Here is a 22104-nt window from a genome sequence, read left to right on the forward strand (position 1 = left end):
GCCTCAGTCCACCGGGGTAACTGTTACCCCCTCTGCCCCTGCCTGTGTCAGGGTTTTACCCTCTGGCAGCGCCTCACGCCTGGGCTTAACTCCGTCTCTTCCCCCCTCATTCCTGATTTTGCCTTCAGCCCTATCCTAACACTGCTTCCAGCTGCTTGACTCCCCTTGACCGGTCAATTTTCACCCCCTGCTCAGACCCTGGCCCCCCCTCCTCTGATTTGCCCCTTTGCCACCCTGTGAATAGCAGTCAGCAGACTCTCACCGCGAATAAGGGCAGAGTGAAGGGCAGTGGCTTCAGCAGATCTTACTGAGCATGCTCAGGTCGTGTGCGCATGCTCAGTCCACCCGAAGTAGCCCATTGCTCCACGGAGCAGTTTCCTGTAGTGCACCTGGCCCGCGGCTTGCGGGAGGCAGGCCCAGCCGCTCCCTGGGAGCGTGCACCGCGGGCGGCCCTGCCTCGCTTCCTCCGCAGCCGCCCCGGGCCCGGGCCCGTGCCCGTCCCGCCCCGCCCCGCCCGCAGCTGCTGGGGCCTGGTCGGCTCCCCGGCCCCGGAGCCCGAGGGGCGGGGAGAGAAGCTCGGCGTTGCTGTGGTAACCACGCAGCCGTGCGTGGGGCGGGACGCGCTGCGGCGGCTCCCAGCGGCGCGGCTGAAGCATGAGCGGCCGCGGGAAGCAGGCAAGCGGCGGGGCTGGCTGCGGCCCGGGCCGGGGGGCCGGGGGGCGGGGCGCGGCGCGGGGTCCCGACGTCCCGACACTGCGGGGGCCGCCCCGCCTTTAGGGGCGTCGCTTGAGGTAGGCCCTGTTGCCGCCGTGCTGATTGTCACACTTGCCCTCTGGGCACCCTGCCGGGGGGGTGAGAGCCGGAGGGGGGCTGTGAGAGGCGGGGGGCGACAGAGCCGGGGCCGCCCGAGCCGGGGCCGCCCGCGGGGTGAGCCGAGCCGAGCCGAGCCGGGGCCGCCGCGTGCGGGCCTAGCCCAGGGCCAGACGCTTGCCCGGGCTCAGCCCTGGTAACTGCCTCCCTCTTGTCCCGCCTCACCTTGCAGTGCCCGGGGGCAGACGGCGCACGGGCTCTGGGGAGGTGAGGGCGTCCGACGGGACGGGACGGGGCTGTGCCGTGCCTGCAGGGAGTACCGTGCAGGATGGGGAGCTGAGGGACTGGGCACCGGCCCTACACAAGGCGGGGCGTGAGAGCTAGAAGCTCTGGTTTGGGTGGGTGCCTCTGCGTGCTGGTATCTGTCTCCTGTTTCTGCCTAGGCTCCAGGGGGAGACAGAATAACTTCCACAGTACCTGGAGCAAGTTCCAGCTGCACTGACCCCTTTGTCCTCTCTCTTTAGGGCAGTGGATGGACCCCAGCCAGAGCCAGCTAGATTTAGGCTTCTCTCAGCAGGACACTCCCTGCTTGATAGTTGAGGACTCCCAGCCAGAGAGTGCAGTGATCGAGGAAGACGCTGCTCATGGCTGCATCAGCCTGCTAGCCCTACGTCTTCCCAACTGCAAGAGCCCAGTATTGGTGAGTGGAAGCTCCTTTGAGGGAGGTAGGAAGGAAGTGAAATACAAGCATCTATCCAGCAAGTATATATGTGTTTGCTTGGGCTGTGTGGGAGAAGTAAGCTCAGTTTAGGCTGAATTCTCTCCAGGTGCTTAATGAAGAACTGGAGATGTAGAAATCAGGTGCATGTGTTTTACAGGAGATGACCAGCCCTCAAGGTAGCAAACTGGCTGCTGGTGGTGGTGGAGGAGAAGACAGAGGCCTTGAGGAAAAACAGCTCACAGGTGAGGGAGCCATAAGTAACTTTACCTTTTATTTATCTCTGAGAAGTTAACGTTCTCCGATTGCTCTAAAATTCATTCTCCTGCAATGCTTGTGTTGATGAGATATTTGGGGGTTGCTGGCTTTGGAGAGGATGGTACCAGGGCTTTGGAAATTATTGTGAAGAGTTGAGTATCAGGGCATGTGACCGTGAAAGGGGTGAGTGGGCTAAGCAGATATAACAGTGAGCTGTTCTTGTCAGAGCGCTGCTGACTTCCTCACTTCTCAGTGTCTGTCCCTATAGCCAGAAGTTTGCCTCTCTTCCATTCTAATGGCCTATTATGTTTTCAGAGCCCATGGACAGTTCTACCCATCAGGATGCGACAGGTTCGCTCAGCCAAGTTATTGATCGATTGCCTCAGCCTACCAGGAAGAACAGGTGGATAGAATATTCCTTGACTTTGTCCCTGCCCCCATCTCCAACTCCATTTCTGTTTGTCTTAGAGGGATTATCTTCGTGACGTTTCCCCCTTATGTGGTGGCATACCTGGAATGCCAGTGCTGCTGGGGTTAACTGATGTGTAACAGGACAATAGCAAATCAGTTCAGAATGCAGAAGAAAATCCTATTTGTGCAATTTAGCTCATTTCCTGGATATCTGTGTGATCCTCTGGGATGGTTCAGATGTACTGAGGAACAGCCCTGAATTCAAGGGACACTGATTTTTTTTTTTTTTTTTAAGATGCTGAGGGTGTCTGAGGGACCCATGTGTGAACAAAAATAAAAATAAACTTAAGAAAACAGCCTGAAGAAAAAACCCAGTGTGCTATGTTTCTGACTGTCCAGATCATCTCTTCTCTCCACTGCAGGGTTCTTGAGATGGTAGCAGCTGCTGCTGAGGAGGCAGTTGAAGATGCTGCACACTGCACTACCCACTTGCTGGGTGCTGAAGGTAATTCTTCTGCTCTAGAGCCTTCCGTGACTTCCTCAGAGCATTAAAATCTGCTTGGAGCTCCACTAGCTTGTGTCTGCATTCATATAATTTTCCCCTTCAGCAGGCTCACTGTTTTCCATCAGATTAAGATAATATGAAGCAACTGTTAAGAAATCAACAATTTGCCTAGAGAGCTCATCCCCAAATACTTTAGGGCTTTAGAAATCAATACTGATTGTGTGCCGCGTGTTTGAAAACTACCAGTTTTCTACCCACCCATACACCCTCTCAGATGTCAGTGGAGTAATTCTTATCCTTGTGCTGGCTCAGGTCTTTAGGACAGGAAGGGGCTTAGGAGGGGCATGGAAGTAGCCAGATCATTAGAAAATAGTTGTTTTTTTCCTAAAAGTTTGTTATGCTAGCAGTAAAGGAAACTTGATGTGATGGTTGTCATTAAATGTTAGCGTTTACCCACAAGTGCTACACTTGGAGGCTGAATTACCACAATTATTTCCTGGGATACTGTACACTACCTGATACCATTGTTTGGTAACGTGTTGGCAAATGATGGCTTTTTAATGTCAACCATTATACCGATTATGTTGTTGGGTTTTTTTTAATTATCAAAGAGGGGCTGTGCGGCTTTTGTAGAGTACTGAGAGCAGCTGAGTTTCTGTCTCCGTGGGTAGTTGCTCATAGTTATCGTAGGCACTTTAATGCGTCCTCTGTCTGGGAACATGTCTGTGAGCTAGCTATTTTGTTTGTGTGCAATGGGTGTTAATTCTAATGGCAATTTATACATAAATTATTTTTTTCTTCATGGATGTTTGGTGCTAGACTCTGGCACATCGCAGTTGGGTTTTGGAGCTCTGGAACTCTCACAAAGTCAGGACTTTGAGGGAGACTCAATATTGAGTGAAGAGGGTAGAGGTCACCAGCTTCAGCCATCAGGCACTGTCCCTACCTGTTCTAATCCCATGAGGAATGACCCTAATGAGGGTATGTAAATGGTCTTGTTCATAAAAACCTTTTCCTTAGATGGTAAATTTCTCTCTGCTTCCTTTTGAGTTGTAGATGGCATGTTTCCTCTGATACGAAGTGCAAGATCAGGAATGATATTAAAGCTGCCCAAAGCTTGAAAAGGAGAATTCTGACTTCCTTTTTTCCTTCGGGCTTGTTCCTTCACTGTTGTGGTGTTGCCCAAGTGTCAACATCTGTCTTTCTATGAGTGCCTCTTTTCTTAGCTAACTTCTAACAATCCAGAAAATCTGACACTGAATCTATTCTTTGCTACAGACCTCACAATCCCTTTCTAGTTTTCTCTATCAGTGGACCTTCTATATTGTAAATTCATGACAGGGTTGTGTTGATATCTGTGTTATGTGAAGTGCCAAACACTTGTTGATACTTGTCAGCACAGATTATTTAAACTGAGTAACAAATGTTTTCTGTGTCTCCTGCTAGAGCTGCACATAGTTAGGAGTGAAGCTCTGTCCGCTGGAGAAAGTTACACAGGTGCACAGTGCTGGCAAGAGAAGTCTGGAAGGTAAAACAACTGCCCTCTCTGTAGGTACCTTGGGTGGGGGCATGCAGAAGGAGGAAAGCTGAGAAAACAGCAAGGATTACTGGTTGTAACAATGTGCTGCAGGGCCCTCTTGGCTCCTGCCCCTTGGGTTGATTAAGACCAAGAGACCCTGGGTTCAGTAACCACTGGTGCAGTTTATTTACAGGCTGTGCTCCCACCACATTTTCACCATTTCAGTAACTCTTTATTCTCTGCAGGCGGAAGGAAGGAGAGAGCTACCTCCCTGCTTCCACTACCTGCCTTTTCCCTTTCTTCCTGCTGCCCCCTGGTTTTTATACAGCCGCAGCCTAATTAGGCAGCAGCTGTCTCTGTTTCCCAAATTACGGCCAGGTGGTCCAACCAGCTCCAATTCACCTCCCTTAATTGGAGCTGGAGTGACAGAGGGCTGGCTCAGCAGTTCTGGTTCAGTGACCTGTCACACTGCTTGAAAACTTCCTATAGTGGAAGTTGCTGAAAGGAATGTCTCAGTAATGGTGGCTGAGGAGAGCTCCCATCCTTTCCTGGCTGGGAAGGGGGGTGGGGTGGAAATGGTGTAGGAGCATTCAAGGAAACATGACCTTTTTTAATGTGGCAATGCAATAGGCTAGAAGAAAATGTTAGTGTTTCATTTTTAACTTTAGAAAGCAATATATTTATTAAAGGCCATTTTGAAACCCACGTCACTGTCTGTCCCTGTTTTTAGGGAATTGGCTGTGGTCTCTCAGGAGTCTAATGATACTCCCAGCAGGGACTTTGTTGGGTATTGGAGAATTTCACTGTTGTAAGTTTTATAATTATAAGTTGTTTAACCAAAAAAGTTAAGTTTTTATTAGGTTTCAGAGTAACAGCCGTGTTAGTCTGTATTCGCAAAAAGAAAAGGAGTACTTGTGGCACCTTAGAGACTAACCAATTTATTTGAGCATGAGCTTTCATGAGCTGAGCTGTAGCTCACGAAAGCTCATGCTCAAATAAATTGGTTAGTCTCTAAGGTGCCACAAGTACTCCTTTTCTTTTTGCGAAGTTTTTATTAGTAACTCTTAATTATAAATCTTACAGCGGTTAAACTCTCCAGTTTCACTGTTAACTGGCAAAGTGTATTCTTTAGGTTCCATTTGCATTGCCCTGTTTTCATTAGGACAGGAAGCCGTCATCTAAGTAATAGGGCTGTCAAGTTGATTAAAAAAAACCAGAATACCATTTATATAAATATTTTTGTATGTTTTCCACTTTTTCAAATATATTGATTTCAATTACAACACAATACAAAACGTACAGTGCTCACTTTATATTTATTTTTTATTAATATTTGCATTGTAAAAATAAAAGAAATAGTATTTTTCAATTCACCTAATACAAATACCATAGTGCAATCTCTTTATTGTGAAAGTGCAACTTACAAATGTAGATTTTTGTTGTTGTTACATAACTGTTTTATTTTTGAGTGCAATGTAAAAGTTTAGAGCCTACAAATCCACTCAGTCCTCCTACTTGTTTGTCTGAGCAATTGGCTGAACAAGTTTGTTTACATTTGCAGGAGGTAATGCTGCCCGCTTCTTGTTTACAATGTCACCTGAAAGTGAGAACAGGCATTCACGTGGCACTGTTGTAGCCGACGTTGCAAGATATTTACGTGCCAGATGCGCTTAAGATTCATATGTCCCTTCAACAACCATTCCAGAGGACATGCATCCATGCTGATGAAGGGTTTTGCTCAATAAAGATCCAAAGCAGTGCAGACCGATGCATGTTCATTTTCATCATCTGAGTCAGATGTCACCAGCAGAAGGTTGATTTTCTTTTTTGGTGGTTCACGTTCTGTAGTTTCTGCACCGGAGTGTTGCTCTTTTAAGACTTTTGAAAGCTTGCTCCACACCCCGTCCCGCTCAGATTTTGGAAGGCACTTCAGATTCTTAAATCTTGGGTCAAGTGCTGTAGCTGTCTTTAGAAATCTCACATTGGTACCTTCTTTGCATTTTGTCAAATCTGCAGTGAAAGTGTTCTTAAAACGAACAACATGGTGAGTTATCATCCAAGACTTCTGCTATATATTTCATGTTATAGCATGCAGGTAAAACACAGAGCAGGAGACCTACAATTCTCCCCCAAGGAGTTCTGTCACAAATTTAATTGATGCATTATTTTTTTAACAAAAAGAAAAGGAGTACTTGTGGCACCTTAGAGACTAACCAATTTATTTGAGCATAAGCTTTTGTGAGCTACAGTTCACTTCATCAGATGCATATTGTGGAAAATACAGAAGATATTTTTATACGCACAAACCATGGAAAAAATGGGTGTTTATCACTACAAAAGGTTCCCCCCCCCCCAAACTACTCTCCTGCTGGTAATAACTTATCTAAAGTGATCGCTCTCCTTACAATGTGTATGATAATCAAGGTGGGCCATTTCCAGCACAAATCCAGGGTTTAACAAGAACGTCTGAGGAACAGTGGGGGGTAGGGGGGGAGAGAGGTTACTTTTTATAATGACTCAACCATTCTCAGTCTCTATTCAAGCCTAAGTTAATTGTATCCAATTTGAAAATTAATTCCAATTCAGCAGTCTCTCGTTGGAGTCTGTTTTCGAAGTTTTTTTGTTGAAGGATAGTCACTTGAGATCAGAAATCGAGTGACCAGAGAGATTGAAGTGTTCTCCGACTGGTTTTTGAATGTTATAATTCTTGACATCTGATTTGTGTCCATTTTATTCTTTTACGTAGAGACTGTCCAGTTTGACCAATATACATGGCAGAGGGGCATTGCTGGCACATGATGGCATATATCACATTGGTGGATGTGCAGGTGAACGAGCCTCTGATAGTGTGGCTGATGTTATTAGGCCCTGTGATGGTGTCCCCTGAATAGATATGTGGGCACAGTTGGCAACAGGCTTTGTTGCAAGGATAGGTTCCTGGGTATGTGGTTGCTGGTGAGTGGTATGTGGTTGCTGGTGAGTGGTATGTGGTTGCTGGTGAGTGGTATGTGGTTGCTGGTGAGTGGTATGTGGTTGCTGGTGAGTATTTGCTTCAGGTTGGGGGGCTGTCTGTAGGCAAGGACTGGCCTGTCTTCCAAGATTTGTGAGAGTGTTGGGTCATCCTTCAGGGTAGGTTGTAGATCCTTGAAAATGTGTTGGGGGCTGAAAGTGATGGCTAGTGGCGTTCTGTTATTTTCTTTGGCCTGTCCTGTAGTAAGTGACTTCTGGGAACTCTTCTGGCTCTATCAATCTGTTTCTTCACTCCCACAGGTGGGTATTGTAGTTGTAAGAATGCTTGATAGAGATCTTGTAGGCGTTTGTCTCTGTCTGAGGGGTTGGAGCAAATGTGGTTGTATCGCAGAGCTTGACTGTAGACGATGGATCGTGTGGTGTGGTCAGGGTGAAAGCTGGAGGCATGTAGGTAGGAATAGCGGTCAGTAGGTTTCCGGTATAGGGTGGTGGTTATGTGACCATCGTTTATTAGCACTGTAGTGTCCAGGAAGTGGATCTCTTGTGTGGACTGGACCAGGCTGAGGTTGATGGTGGGATGGAAATTGTTGAAATCATGGTGGAATTCCTCAAGGGCTTCTTTTCCATGGGTCCAGATGATGAAGATGTCATCAATATAGCGCAAGTAGAGTAGGGGCGTTAGGGGACGAGACCTGAGGAAGCGTTGTTCTAAGTCAGCCATAAAAATGTTGGCATACTGTGGGGCCATGCGGGTACCCATAGCGGTGCCGCTGACTTGAAGGTATACATTGTCCCCAAATGTAAAATAGTTATGGGTAAGGACAAAGTCACAAAGTTCAGCCACCAGGTTATCCGTGACATTATCGGAGATAGTGTTCTTGACGGCTTGTAGTCCATCTTTGTGTGGAATGTTGGTGTAGAGGGCTTCTACATCCATAGTGGCCAGGATGGTGTCATCAGGAAGATCACCGATGGATTGTAGTTTCCTCAGGAAGTCAGTGGTGTCTCGAAGGTAGCTGGGAGTGCTGGTAGCGTAGGGCCTGAGGAGGGAGTCTACATAGCCAGACAATCCTGCTGTCAGGGTGCCAATGCCTGAGATGATGGGGCGCCCAGGATTTCCAGGTTTATGGATCTTGGGTAGCAGATAGAATATCCCAGGTCGGGGTTCCAGGGGTGTGTCTGTGCAGATTTGATCTTCTGCTTTTTCAGGAAGTTTCTTGAGCAAATGCTGTAGTTTCTTTTGGTAACTCTCAGTGGAATCAGAGGGTAATGGCTTGTAGAAAGTGGTGTTGGAGAGCTGCCGAGAAGCCTCTTGTTCATATTCCGACCTATTCATAATGACAACAGCACCTCCTTTGTCAGCCTTTTTGATTATGATGTCAGAGTTGTTTCTGAGGCTGTGGATGGAATTGTGTTCTGTATGGCTGAGGTTGTGGGGCAAGTGATGCTGCTTTTCCATATTTTCAGCCCGTGCCCGTTGGCGGAAGCACTCTATGTAGAAGTCCAGTCTGCTGTCTCGACCTTCAGGAGGAGTCCACCTAGAATCCTTCTTTTTGTAATGTTGGTAGAGAGGTCTCTGTGGATTAGTACATTGTTCAGAGGTGTGTTGGAAATATTCCTTGAGTCGGAGATGTCGAAAATAGGATTCTCGGTCACCACAGAACTGTATCATGTTTGTGGGGGTGGAGGGGCAGAAGGAGAGGCCCCGAGATAGGACAGCTGCTTCTGCTGGGCTAAGTGTATAGTTGGATAGGTTAACAATATTGCTGGGTGGGTTGAGGGAACCATTGCTGTGGCCTCTTGTGGCATGTAGTAGTTCAGAAAGTTTAGTGTCCTTTTTCTTTTGTAGAGAAGCAAAGTGTGTGTTGTAAGTGGCTTGTCTAGTTTTAGTAAAGTCCAGCCATGAGGAAGTTTGTGTGGAAGGTTGTTTTTTATGAGAGTTTTTTATGATCACTTTAGATAAGCTATTACCAGCAGGAGAGTAGTGTGTGTGTGGGGGGGGGGGGGGAAGAGAATCTTTTGTAGTGATAAACACCCATTTTTTCATGGTTTGTGTGTATAAAAACATCTTCTGTATTTTCCACAGTATGCATCCGATAAAGTGAGCCGTAGCTCATGAAAGCTTATGCTCAAATAAATTAGTTAGTCTCTAAGGTGCCACAAGTACTCCTTTTTGCGAATACAGACTAACACGGCTGTTACTCTGAAACCTATTTTTTTAACGAGTGTCATCAGCATGGAAGCATGTCTTCTGGAATGGTGGCCACTTTGTATTGGTGTGGTGTAATGGTGGTGTACACTTTGTATTCTGTGTGGTAGTTGATATCAATATTTTTGAAAATGTAGAAAAACATCCAAAATATTTTAATAAATTTCAATTGGTATTCTATTGTTTAACAGTGTGATTAAAACTGAGATTAATTGCATGAGTTAACTGCAATTAATCACAGCCCTAATAAGTAATGTTTTAAAATTCTATTTAAAACCTGTTTTTGCAACTTTGTAATGAGCGGAAATCAGAATCTTGAGTTTACTTTATAATAAAAAGTGTTTAACTCTGCTTTAAATTCTACTTACCCCCACCCCATATTCACCTTGGGCAGGTGTATTTTGACATGGGTAAAAATATTTTATTTGTCCCTGCTATTGTGGTGAGGACGAGTGAGAAGATTTTTGTACCTGGGCTGGTAAATATTCATGATAGTTCTGCAACACTACTATAAATTGAATTTCCTAGGTCAGAGGTTATGTCTAGCTCTCCCAGAATTCCACAGCAACACAAAGAGACCAGCAGGATACAAATGTCTGTCTGTGATCTGCTTGAAAGTGGGTTGCAGGCTGAGAAGACACCTGATCCTGGTCTGCAGGAGTCAGAGATTTTGTCAACTCAGGAAGATATGTTTTCCCAGAGCCACACAACAGGTAAAAACAGACCAACTAATGCCAAAGTATCCATCCTAAGGGACAGTCACTGTTCTATTTTTTAGCTGGGGGCTATGCATCTGTCACAGGGTGACTGGCCCCTTTAAGAGGAAATAAGGTCCAGTGTAACTGGACTGATTATCTGCTGCCCAACTGGACTTGAGGGAAGGCACCTGGGGCTTATAAGCGTGGTTGTCTGCAGCTGCCTGGAAACACTGTAGGAGCAAGAAAGCTCCTATGAGGCCCTGAATCAGCAGGGAGAAGTCATCAGAGGGGGGGAAGTCCAATGGAGAAGGCCAAACTCTAGGCAAGAGGTGCTGGGAGATCAAGAAGACCGATCCTCAGCGGGAAGGGCTATGCCCAGCTTGGGTTTGGGGCAAAAATATTGAACTGTAATGAGACGACAGATGCTCAGCCTAGCTGAAATTGGGATGAAGACTTTGTAGGTTTAACTTCTGTTTTGAAAGACTTTATACAAGATTTAAACTGGATCCCAGATGGCGAAATGTTTGAATATCTCAACTGTGTGGACTTTTTAAGGGACATTACTGGGCAGATGTGCCCTTTGATGGCATCTTACAGGGAAGCAGGTTACAGTGGGCAGAATGCTTTGGGTGTGTTTTGATTAAACGAATGTTTCTGTTCATGTGAAAGTACTCTGGAAAGCAAAACACAGCCTTCGCCTATGTGGGGAGCGTTCAGATGTTCTCTCGTTGTTCTGAAGTGAATCATAATAATGCCATTAGAATGGGTTGTTTGAGTATTCCTCACTTTTTCCTGCATGCTCTCCCCCCCCGCCAAAAAAAAAAAAAAAAAAAAGCATGGCCGTAAAACTGCTAATTGTTTTTGTGACGCTAGAAAAAGCATGGGCATGTATTTTAAGCCTTGTCCATGTTGGGGAAACTTACCCCAAAAATTCCTGTTGGTTCAGCTGAACCGGCATTATAATTGGCACAAGTGCTAGTGTAAAGGCTTCAGCAGCCAGAATAATTTTTTACCATATTTCAGTTACACTTGCTTTTCAGTAAGTTTAGCAAAACTTGGCTGTATGAACAGGAATATACAGAGGAAGAATAGGGAGGTTGTGTATATGTAGCACTTATAAGACCACTACTGGAATATTGTGTCCCCTTCTTGTATCCATACTACAAAAGGATATTGAAAAACTGAAGAGGTTTCAGAAAAGAGTTACAAAAATGAATTGCGGTCTGTAAAACATGCCTTACCATGAGAGACTTAAGACATTCTACTTAGTTATTGAAAAGAAGTTTAAAAAGGTGACTTGATCGTGGTTTAAAGGCTGGGTCAAAACAAAATTGCACTGGTTTAACTAACAGGTGTGATTTTTAAACAGCTTTAGTTAAATTGATATAACTTTAAGTAGATTTTACATCCAGAAGGTTTATCTAACAAAAACGGTAAAAGCAGTGAGTTTTCTTCTTTGTTGTTGCCAGAGCCTTGTCTATACTTGTGCTCCCACCAATTCGAACCTTGATTTGGCTGAACTGGTATTGGAACCATTGAGAATTTTTTCCTACAATTCTTTAGTGTAAACACTTATAATCCAGTATGAGAGAGCAGGCCACTTTTGCCAGCCAGTAACAAGCCTTTTACCTTTTAGGGATATGACGCTTGCATTTCATGTGCCTTGGACCTGTGGTTCCAAAATCCATTTTTGTCTCACTGAGAATATTGGTCTTTGTCAAACTGGGAGGTAACTTTGCAGAAGTGAAAATCATCATCATGATTTTATCTGGATAACTTGCTTTATAATAATCCAGTCTGTTTCCTCTTGCTCCAAATAGCTTCAGAGAGTGACTGTACCATAACCAGGGTGGAAGTGGGAGGTTCCGTGGCATGCACCCCTGCTGGCACTCTGCAACTCCTGCATCTCTCTGTGCAGGGGTCCCTTGGTCAGGAGAGTCTTTCCACGTAAGCAAAAAAAACAAAACAACAACACAACCCCACAACACACAACCAACACCTCTAATATGCACTTGTCCTGCATGGGATGAAAGTCACTGAGATAAACAGCCCAGCACAGCAGGTGGGGTTAAATCTTCCAACATGGATTACATTGTAATTGTGGTTTTCTGCAAACTGAAGTCTTTGAAGCTTAATAGCTAATAAGGTATAATTCTGGCTTTTCACATGGGTTTCCATGGGGGGGGAAAGACACTGGGCTCATTGGTAACCTTTCAGCCTTCCTCAAGGAGAATAGGGGACCTTACAGGGTTTTCTGTTAGATGAGTGGGGACTTCATGCTGCTTGGGAGAGAATTACTCTTTTTTGCCTTTTGGTTCTATTCAGGTTATGCCAAGTTGCAGGATGTAGAGGAGTTGTAAAATCTGTTTGGTTTTAGCCTCCAAAGTGATAACTAAAAAATTAAGCTACATTATCTTCCATCAGTTTTCCTGAACTCCCAATAGCTTTCTTGGGGAAGGTGTCCCCAGCTCCATGCACACTTCAGGATCTCCTTGCTAGCTGTCTCTGAAATAAACGTCAGTGCAAAGCTGACTGAACGGGGATACTTCAGAGTGTCTACCTACAGCTGAGAAGAGGGTTTAAAACTTGTTAGGCATTGAGGAGCTATTTGGGGAAAGGGGTGCCTACACAAAAGGAAATGTCTCCATTTTATTCAGAGGAGCCATACTTTTGATGCAAAAACACCTTGTTAATTTTCTGTGGCTAGGGTGGAGGCGTATAGTTTAAATTAGGAGAAACTGGGGGGAAGTTGACTGGTACTAAAGATGACTGTGGTCAGACAAAGTTCTCTGCTGATGATACAAAGATAACTCTTCTGGTAAAGGATAGAACAGATTGCTTCTTTTGACCTGCAAACTGGATCAACTTTCCCATTCCCTAGGATAGCCATTCATATCTTCACCAAGCACTGATCTCCTCTTCATCACTGAGTCCCCCACTCTGCCAATCACCTGGTCTCTCTCAAAATAGGATATCTGCCTGCTGCCCACCATCTTATGCTTCTGAGACTTCCAGACCATCAGTGTTAGTGACTTCTCTTCCACTCTCAGCTTGCTCCTCCCTGTTGTCTCTTCCCATGACATGGTTGTCGATTCTCTGCATTCTACACTCCCCTCCACACTTCTTTGCCCCTCTCTCCCATCACAAGGCCCACCCTAACTCTTCCCCATCATCTGCATCCTCCACTGCCACATTCTCACAGCAGAACATCTGGCAGTAGTTCAGTGAGCATGGTTACTTTCTCCACTACTGTTCTCTCCTCCTTCAATTCTGCTAACATCCTAGCCAGGCCCTCTGCTTCTCCACTCAGATTCCCCGTGTGCGCAGTCCCACTCACCTGTTCATCACCTTTGACTCCTTTCTCAAACCTCTCCCCAGCCCCACTTCACTCTACACAGGATCTTTACTGATTCTCTTCCCCCCCCCCCCCCCCCGACAAAACTGCCAAATTTTGATGACTTCTAAGCCTTCCCTTCCTCCCCACTACTTTCCCCATTGCCCCTGTCACTCATGCAGGAGCTTTTCATCCTCTGGTGTTGTCCTCTAACCCTTCAGCCTACCCTCGTAACCCCACCCAGGCACTAATCTCCCTTTCACCCATTCTTCTCTTCACCCTTTGTCCTTATTATTCTGTCTCTCTTCTCCTTCTACTGTACAAGCTGCTTTAGTCTCTCCCACCTTTAGAACAAACAAACAAAAAAACCTCCACATGGTTGACCCCCATGTAGTCCTGCAGCGACCGCCCCATCTCTTCTCCCCTTCACTTCTAAATTCATTGAACAGAATGTTTACAGCTTCTGTCTGGAGTTCCTCTCTTGACTATCTCCAATATGGCTTTTTTCTTTCTCCTGCACACCTCTATCATGTTTTCCTGGGCTACAGTTCAGAACTGGTACTCCATCCTCGTGATAGAAGGATACAAAACAATGAACGGTATGAATGATTCCCATTTATCTCTTCTCATAATAGAAGAAACAAGGGGACATAGTTAAACTCAAAGACAGCAGTTTAAAGCTGTTGAGAGGAAATTTGTGTACAATGTATAACTAATCTGTAAAACTCATTGACTTCAGTGCTATCTTAAGGCAAGATCTTAGTAAAAATCAGACTACGCACTAACATGAGGAGTAATGCACAGCTTCATTAGGTAGAATAAAAATGGTACAATGGACTTGAGAGGCTTTGGTTCAAGTACATGCCCCACCACAGACTTCCTGTATGGCCTTGGGCAACTCATTTAGCCTGTCTGTGTCTGTTCCCCATCTGTACAATGGGATAACAGCATTTCCCTGTCACTGTAAGGTACTGTGAGGGTAAATTCATTAAACATTGTGAGGCATTCAGGTACTTTGATAATGGGGAGCAGATAAGTACCTGAGATGATAAATAAGGGAACATGCTTCAGAGCATTAGTCAACCACTAACTTCCTCTCCGGGCAGGTTTCTTCTTAACCAAAGGACGTTATTGCATAACTTTCTACCCCAGAGTTCCTTGCACTTTCCTCAGAAGTATTCAATATTGGCAATTATCTGAGACAAGATAGTGAATTAGAGGTCTCCTCCATTCTTGACAGTTTTTTTTCTGTATGTCAGTACAATGCTTGTTTTCACATCTGTCAAGTTATTTTAACTGCAGTCTGAATATGTAGGATTCTCCCTGCTTTTGGGCTGTGTTGTGATCTGTAGACTGTTGCTACATGGAAACTGAGCTGCGGGTCCCCTGCCTGTACTCCTCTGCAGTCGTTTGAGGGATTTAGGCTCATTGGCTTGATTGTGTTAGCTGGTGAAGCAGGCTCCCGTTGTGAAAGGCTGGAGCTACTCTTGTGGAGTATGAGAAATAACTAAAGCATTAAGTGATCTGTGATTTTATTTTTATTTATTTATTCCTCTGCAGTTATTCTTCAGGCCTGATTACTCCTTCTCCTGATGCCTTTAGATCCCATCCTCTTATCTCCAGCAGTCCCTCAGAACAGGAAGAAACAAAAGGTAAAACTTCTGTGAATACTGATCTGGTTTTGGCTTTTCCCTATACCCACTCCTCCAGCCTGTGTGTCTAGCTTCCTCCAAACACTGCTTAGAATCATGTCATATGGTAATCTGCATAACAAGCGCCTCTCCTTCTCCCCCTATACAGCTCTTCCTCAAGAGTCTTCAAACTTGATTGATTCCTTAAGTGCACATGCAATGGGCCACTCCCGCATTGGCTTTCCCTGTACCTTTGGGAGAAGGTGATAGTACGTCAAGAGTAGGGCATCATCAGCTAGTTTCCCCTTCTCTCTTGGTAAGATGGGGATGCACTGAACACGGGATGCCGAGGGCCAGTTGCCATTGTGCTTCCTTGGAGGAAAGGCATTCATGCAACAGGATAGGTACTGCAGGGCAGCAGGAATCCCTCTTCTCTTTATGTATAAATATATTTGGAGGGGCGGGGAGCCGACAACTACATTAAAGAATCACTGTACCTTAATTCAGACCCTTGGTGCATTATAATACCATCTTTAATTTTATAATCACATACTACTGTTTCCACAGGACCCCTGCCTCATTCAGTGCACGGAAAGGACAGTGCTCAATGAATGGGTAGCTATTTGATATTTTTCTTCACCCCCCCCCAAATACTTGATATTTTTCTTATCTTTCTCATTCAAAGTGTGACTCCAGGCCTTATTAAAACATACACTATCCAAACCCTGCACTGAATAGAAAATTATTAATTTCCTCATGAGTGTTGCTATGGTGTATTCATTGTAGCATCTGGGGGCTTCAGACATTATTTTCAGATGATTCTCTTACCGGTACCCATGCAAAGTCAGGTGGTATTATCCCTATTTTACAGATTAAGAACCAAGAAAGTGACATTAAAGCCAAAGTTATCAAGTGTTCACTAATTCTGAGTGCCCAACTTGAGACGCTTAAAGCTTGATTTTTTTTTTAATAGTACTTAGCATTTTTTAGCACCTTTCATATTCAAAGCACAGAACCCCTTGGACTTCACGTACAATTGAAAAGCTCAGCACTTTTGCAAATGTGGCCCCAGGTGTGTCAAGCTAGGCTCCCAGAAAATTAGGAACACACAATTAGTGACCACTGGTGGAAGGATTGATTTCAGTGATTTGCTCAGCATCTTGTAGGAGCTTTGTGGAAAAGGCAGAGGTAGAATCCAGTTCTCTAGGATGGCATTCTAATGCCTTAACCATTTGTGGTGGTCTTCACTCTGGAAGTGATGACTGGAAAAAGGCTAATGTAGTGCCCATCTTTAAAAAAGGGAAGAAGGAGGATCCTGGGAAATACAGGCCAGTCAGCCTCACCTCAGTCCCCAGAAAAATCATGGAGCAGGTCCTCAAGGAATCAATCCTGAAGCACTTACACGAGAGGAAAGTGATCAGGAACAGCCAGCATGGATTCACCAAGGGAAGGTCATGCCTGACTAATCTAATCGCCTTCTATGATGAGATTACTGGTTCTGTGGATGAAGGGAAAGCAGTGGATGTATTGTTTCTTGACTTTAGCAAAGCTTTTGACACGGTCTCCCACAGTATTCTTGTCAGCAAGTTAAAGAAGTATGGGCTGGATGAATGCACTATAAGGTGGGTAGAAAGTTGGCTAGATTGTCGGGCTCAACGGGTAGTGATCAATGGCTCCATGTCTAGATGGCAGCCGGTATCAAGTGGAGTGCCCCAAGGGTCGGTCCTGGGGCTGGTTTTGTTCAATATCTTCATAAATGATCTGGAGGATGGTGTGGATTGCACTCTCAGCAAATTTGCGGATGATACTAAATTAGGAGGAGTGGTAGATATGGTGGCAGGTAGGGATAGGATACAGAGGGACCTAGACAAATTGGAAGACTGGGCCAAAAGAAGTCTGATGAGGTTCAACAAGGATAAGTGCAGGGTCCTGCACTTGGGACGGAAGAATCCAATGCACCGCTACAGACTAGGGACTGAATGGCTAGGCAGCAGTTCTGCAGAAAAGGACCTAGGGGTGACAGTGGACGAGAAGCTGGATATGAGTCAGCAGTGTGCCCTTGTTGCCAAGAAGGCCAATGGCATTTTGGGATGTATAAGTAGGGGCATAGCCAGCAGATCGAGGGACGTGATCGTTCCCCTCTATTTGACATTGGTGAGGCCTTATCTGGAGTACTGTGTCCTACAGTTTTGGGCCCCACACTACAAGAAGGATGTGGAAAAATTGGAGAGAGTCCAGTGAAGGGCAACAGAAATGATTAGGGGTCTGGAACACATGATTTATGAGGAGAGGCTGAGGGAACTGGGATTGTTTAGTCTGCAGAAGAGAAGAATGAGGGGGGATTTGATAGCTGCTTTCAGCTATCTGAGAGGTGGTTCCAAAGAGGATGGTTCTAGACTATTCTCAGTGGTAGAAGAGGACAGGACAAGAAGTAATGGTCTCAAGTTGCAGTGGGGGAGGTTTAGGTTGGATATTAGGAAAAACTTTTTCACTAGGAGGGTGGTGAAACACTGGAATGCGTTACCTAGGGAGGTGGTAGAATCTCCTTCCTTAGAAGTTTTTAAGGTCAGGCTTGAAAAAGCCCTGGCTGGGATGATTTAATTGGGGATTGGTCCTGCTTTGAGCAGGGGGTTGGACTAGATGACCTCTTGAGGTCCCTTCCAGCCCTGATATTCTATGATTCACTCGTGGGGAGTATTGCCTAGTAGTCAGGGGCTTAGGCCTTTGACTTGCAGAGGGGTTTTTAGGAGGGGAGCTAGGCCTTCGCACTCTAGCCCAGGGCTCTGTAAGGGTAACAAAAGCATCTAATGACCAAGAATGCCTTAAGGCTGCCTTCCCTGGGCCACTTCGTATCATCCCTCTGTTGTTCACAGTCCATACAGGAAAACGTGAAGGGGGTCAGTTCACTGCATGGCACCTCCTTGTGTCTGGGCATGGCAGCTTTCTCCCTTTTGGGGCATCAGCTGATTCCTCTCATGCCTTGGCCCTCTGGTCAGTTCAATTCTAAGTCTCTTCCTTTCAGGGGCAGTCTATAAACAAAACACAGAATCAATACACATAAGCTGGGTTAGTATGTGAGAGAGGGAAATGCCTCCCTCTCAGAGTTGATAAAAAGTAGGTCCTCCCTTCCCTTGGGGGGGAACCTTCAAGCAGTTGTGGATGGGAGATATCCTGCTTTCCCTTAGGAGCTGCAAGGTGTAGGTCCTCTCTCTTCCCTGGCCTGCCCACAGGTGAGCTGTTCTGCTCCTTTTAACTTCTCCAGTCTGTGCTGAGCTCAGAGAAGCTCCTGAGCCCCTTGTTGCCTGGTATATGGTTTGTATATGCCATCATACCATGAGACAGTCTTCATTCTTCCCGCAATCCCCTCTTTGTTCACCATACACCTTCCAAAGAAGCAGGGAACCTATAGAAAACATCTTCATTTGTTACACAACCCTGTTTCATTCCTTAAGCACCATCCAGCTTGTGCACTGTAGGAGACAGGTTCTGTGGAAAAATAGTATGTGATTAAAGTCCGAATTATCATCATGGAGCCACAGAAGGGGCTGAATTATGTATGCAGAGGCAACCCTAATCTTACGCTTCCTAACTTCTGAGTACATGTCTTTGCTACCTTAGTGTTCTTTTAACATTTTTTTAGGGCCCTACCAAATTCACAGTCCATTTCGGTCAATTTCACGGTCATAGGATTTTAAAAATAATAAATTTTATGATTTCAGCTATTTAAACCTGAAATTTCACAGTGCTGTAATTGAAGGGGTCCTGACCCAAAAAGGAGTTGCGGGGGGTCACAAGGTTATTGTAGGGGAGGTTGCGGTACTGCTGCCCTTACTTCTGCGCTGCTGCTGATGGGGCGTTGCCTTCAGAACTGGGCGCCCGGCCAACAGCCGCCACGCTCTCTCTGGCAGCCCAGTTCTGAAGTCAGCGCAGAAGTAAGGGTGGCAATACCATGACCCACCTCTCCCTCAGATAATCTTGTGACTCTCCTCCTGCAACTACCTTTTGGATCCGGACCTCCAATTTGATACACTGATCTTCCCCAATGAAATCTCTATAGTATAGAGTAAAAGCCTACAAAAGACCAGTTTTCACAGGGAGAGACCAGATTTCGTGGTCCATGATGTGTTTTTCATTACCATGAATTTGGTAGGGCCCTAAACATTTTTAATGTAGTATCCCAAGGGGTGTGTGTGTATGTTTTGTTTTATTTCTTTTTTTCAAAGACAACTGAAAAAAGCACAGATTCAATCATACAGATCAATATTGATCCCCATATAGGTTGTTAGCAGGGTTGGGATCTTTAGCTCCACAACACAGACCTCTACAACTTGAGCTAACTGAATGAATAACTGGTAGCAGGAGTAGGCTGTTATCCTCCATGTAGACAATCCACTGGAAGGGGGAGAAGACGTGTTTTGCCGGTGAGTTCATGCCTATTTGCTTGACAGCAGAAGATTGTTTTGTCTCTGGAATCCTGGATTCATTTCCAGGCCCTGGAAGGAAATATTCTATAATGGTTGGATCCATCTATCCCTGTTTCTTTGCCCCCCTCTCCCTACTCCTTCACATTTTTTCATTGCTTCCTGCTTTGTCCTCAGTGCTGCCTGGGTGCTAATACGAGACACTGAAAAGAAGGATGATCTAATGGTCATGGTGCTAGCCTAGGACTTGGGGGATCTGGGTTTATTCTCTGCTCTGAGCAAGTCATCTTGGGTAAAATTTTCAAAAAATGCCTAAGTCACTTTTGAAAATGGCATAGGTATGCGGGAGCCTAAATCCAGTTGACTCAGTAAGATTTAGACTTCAAGTCCTTTTGAAAATGGCACTTAAAGATTTTTGAAAATTTTACGCTTAGTCTCTCTCTCCCTCAGTTCCCCATATGTAAAATGGGGATAACACTTCCTTACTGCACAACAGCTGTGTGGGAGAATAATTACATTAAAATTTTTAGGTGCTTGGATATTAGGATAATGGGGACCGTAAAAGTGCCTACAATAGATTTTAAAAATCCTGTGGCTGGAAACTGAAGCTAGATAAATTCAGACTAGAAAAAAGGGACTCTTTTTTTTTTTTTGGGGGGGGGTACTGTAATTAACCCTTGGAACAATTTCCCCAGGGCCGTGGTGGGTTCTCCTGCACTTGGAGTCTTTAGATCAAGATTGTATGTCTCTTTTCTAAAAGATCTGCTGCAGCCCAACCAGAAGTTATGGGCTGGATGCAAGAATCACCAAGTGCAATTCTCTGGCCTCTGTTATACCAGAGGTCAGAGTAGATGGTCATAATGGTGCCTTTTGGCTTGAAATCCGAGACAACACACAAGACACTTTCCCTGCTCTGTTTTGGTGCCCAGTGCTACAGCAGACCTCAGTTGCTGGGAGGAGCAATTGCAGGAAAAATTCTGCACAGCCCTGAAATAGCGTGCTCAGTTGCTCTGTGGTATGATGCATGCATGGTTCAATTGACATTTAGGAGCTGGGTGGGGATGGAGCATGCTCAGTGTGGGAGAATAATGCTGCCAAACTCGGAACAACCTCTACTGAGCATGTGCAAAACAGATTTTATTTTATTTTCCACCAGGGGGTTATAACATGGGTACATTTAGGTTTATTTTCACAGAGATGGCAAAACGCACATCCCTGATACCAGGGCAAACCCTCTGGCAAATTTCAAGTCCCTTATTCAAAACAGAGATGTGGTAGAATTTCTCTAACAAAATGGTTGCATGAATTTTTTAACATGGGCAAAACATATTGTTTCCTAACCTGGTCCTAGGAAATGGCTGAACCACTTTTGCTGATTCTTCCCAAAAGAATTCAGCTTGAGACAGATGCCTCATATGAAAAATTTCAACACAAACCATTAGTTTGGCAAAGCTATCAGCAACTAAACAGGATCTTCTAATGGAATATATTAACCATTAATTTTAAGGTGTTGCTTGCAGCTATAATTAACTTTTTAATTTCCTTCTTTTAAATCAGATGAGCAGATGGATATATCTGCTCCAGCAGAAGGAGGAGACCTACAGGAGAAGCAGAAAGGAGATGAGCCAGTGGACACTGGCAGTCCACCTGTCCCACCAGAACCTCATGTACTACCACAGGTTTCAACTCCTGTATCCCAGAGTGCCCCAGCCTTTGTTCCTGGATCCTTCCCTATACCATCACAACCAGAGTTTTCCCATGTGGGTATTGAAGTGGAATTTCCCTGCTTAGTTTCTTCCTGTACCGTGGTCCCTTAAGTTTTGGTACATGGTTGATTGTAGGGGATTGGTTTTTGGCTCATTCTCTGTACCCTGATGTGTGGGGTTCTCCTGCTTAGTTGGCTATAGAGATCTTCCTCATCCCCACTAGTCATTCTATGGTATTCTATTACACCCACCATGTACCATTGTATTCTTGGAAGAAAACTGCAATGTGATTTAAGAGACTCTTATTTGATTTATTCTTGCTGCCTGTCTTTTAGTCTGTCCTAGGAAACACGTGAGATTCTCTTTACAATGGCTTTGGAAGTCTCTTTCTGATTTGCATATCCTATGTCTCAAACTACATCCTCAGGCTAGTCTTCTGCTGGGATATGTCAGTAAAATGGGGGCTGTGTGAGACCCCAGCACCACTCTTGATTATGGAGAGAGTGAAGCACTGATATTTTGTAGCACTGCATTTAAAACGTAGTCTTTTAAGGCCTATAACTAATCATTGCAGTTTTCCTTTAAGAATTTCCTGTCTAATGTCATTTTGGTCTTTCCCTTGCACCTTTTGCTACAGGAAGTGAGGTATCCTTTTTGAATAGTGGACTCGTGTGGCTTTTTTATGACTTAAGAAGACTTCTTTTCATCCACCTAAGAGTGGGTGGGGTTTAAGGTTTTATTGGGAGAATTTAACCAAGACACACCAGTTAATAATGTCTCTTCCTGAGGAAAAGGTGACTTTGGTGCTCTGATATCGTGGCTGGTTGCTGCTGTAGAAAAACCTAATAGAGCACTTTGCATAGCTTCCTAGCACCCGGCTGACAACATAGCACCTTTCTTCCTTCCCTGTGTTT

The 22104-nt window shown here is 45.1% G+C and overlaps 1 protein-coding gene across 5 annotated transcripts in view; it reads left to right on the top strand.

Moving 5' to 3' along the window:
- Positions 1-523: 523 nt before the first annotated feature.
- TP53BP1 (tumor protein p53 binding protein 1) overlaps positions 524-22104 on the top strand; it is a 70092-nt gene continuing 48511 nt past the window's right edge. Inside the window, exons 1-11 of one of the 5 annotated variants that reach the window (XM_084641759.1) lie at positions 524-675; positions 1335-1510; positions 1689-1773; positions 2102-2189; positions 2620-2702; positions 3522-3683; positions 4149-4230; positions 9929-10113; positions 11919-12045; positions 14993-15084; positions 21042-21244. In XM_084641759.1, the coding sequence (XP_084497885.1) occupies positions 1343-1510; positions 1689-1773; positions 2102-2189; positions 2620-2702; positions 3522-3683; positions 4149-4230; positions 9929-10113; positions 11919-12045; positions 14993-15084; positions 21042-21244 (1275 nt within the window). In that variant the 5' untranslated portion in view covers positions 524-675; positions 1335-1342. Of the gene's footprint in view, positions 792-834; positions 853-1334; positions 1511-1688; positions 1774-2101; positions 2190-2619; positions 2703-3521; positions 3684-4148; positions 4231-9928; positions 10114-11918; positions 12046-14992; positions 15085-21041; positions 21245-22104 lie in introns of those variants that run through there. The other 4 variants (XM_084641755.1, XM_084641756.1, XM_084641757.1 and 1 more) reach the window with 4 other exon arrangements.

Source organism: Lepidochelys olivacea (assembly GCF_965140295.1).
Source record: "Lepidochelys olivacea isolate rLepOli2 genome assembly, chromosome: 10".
Taxonomy (NCBI): domain Eukaryota; kingdom Metazoa; phylum Chordata; order Testudines; family Cheloniidae; genus Lepidochelys; species Lepidochelys olivacea.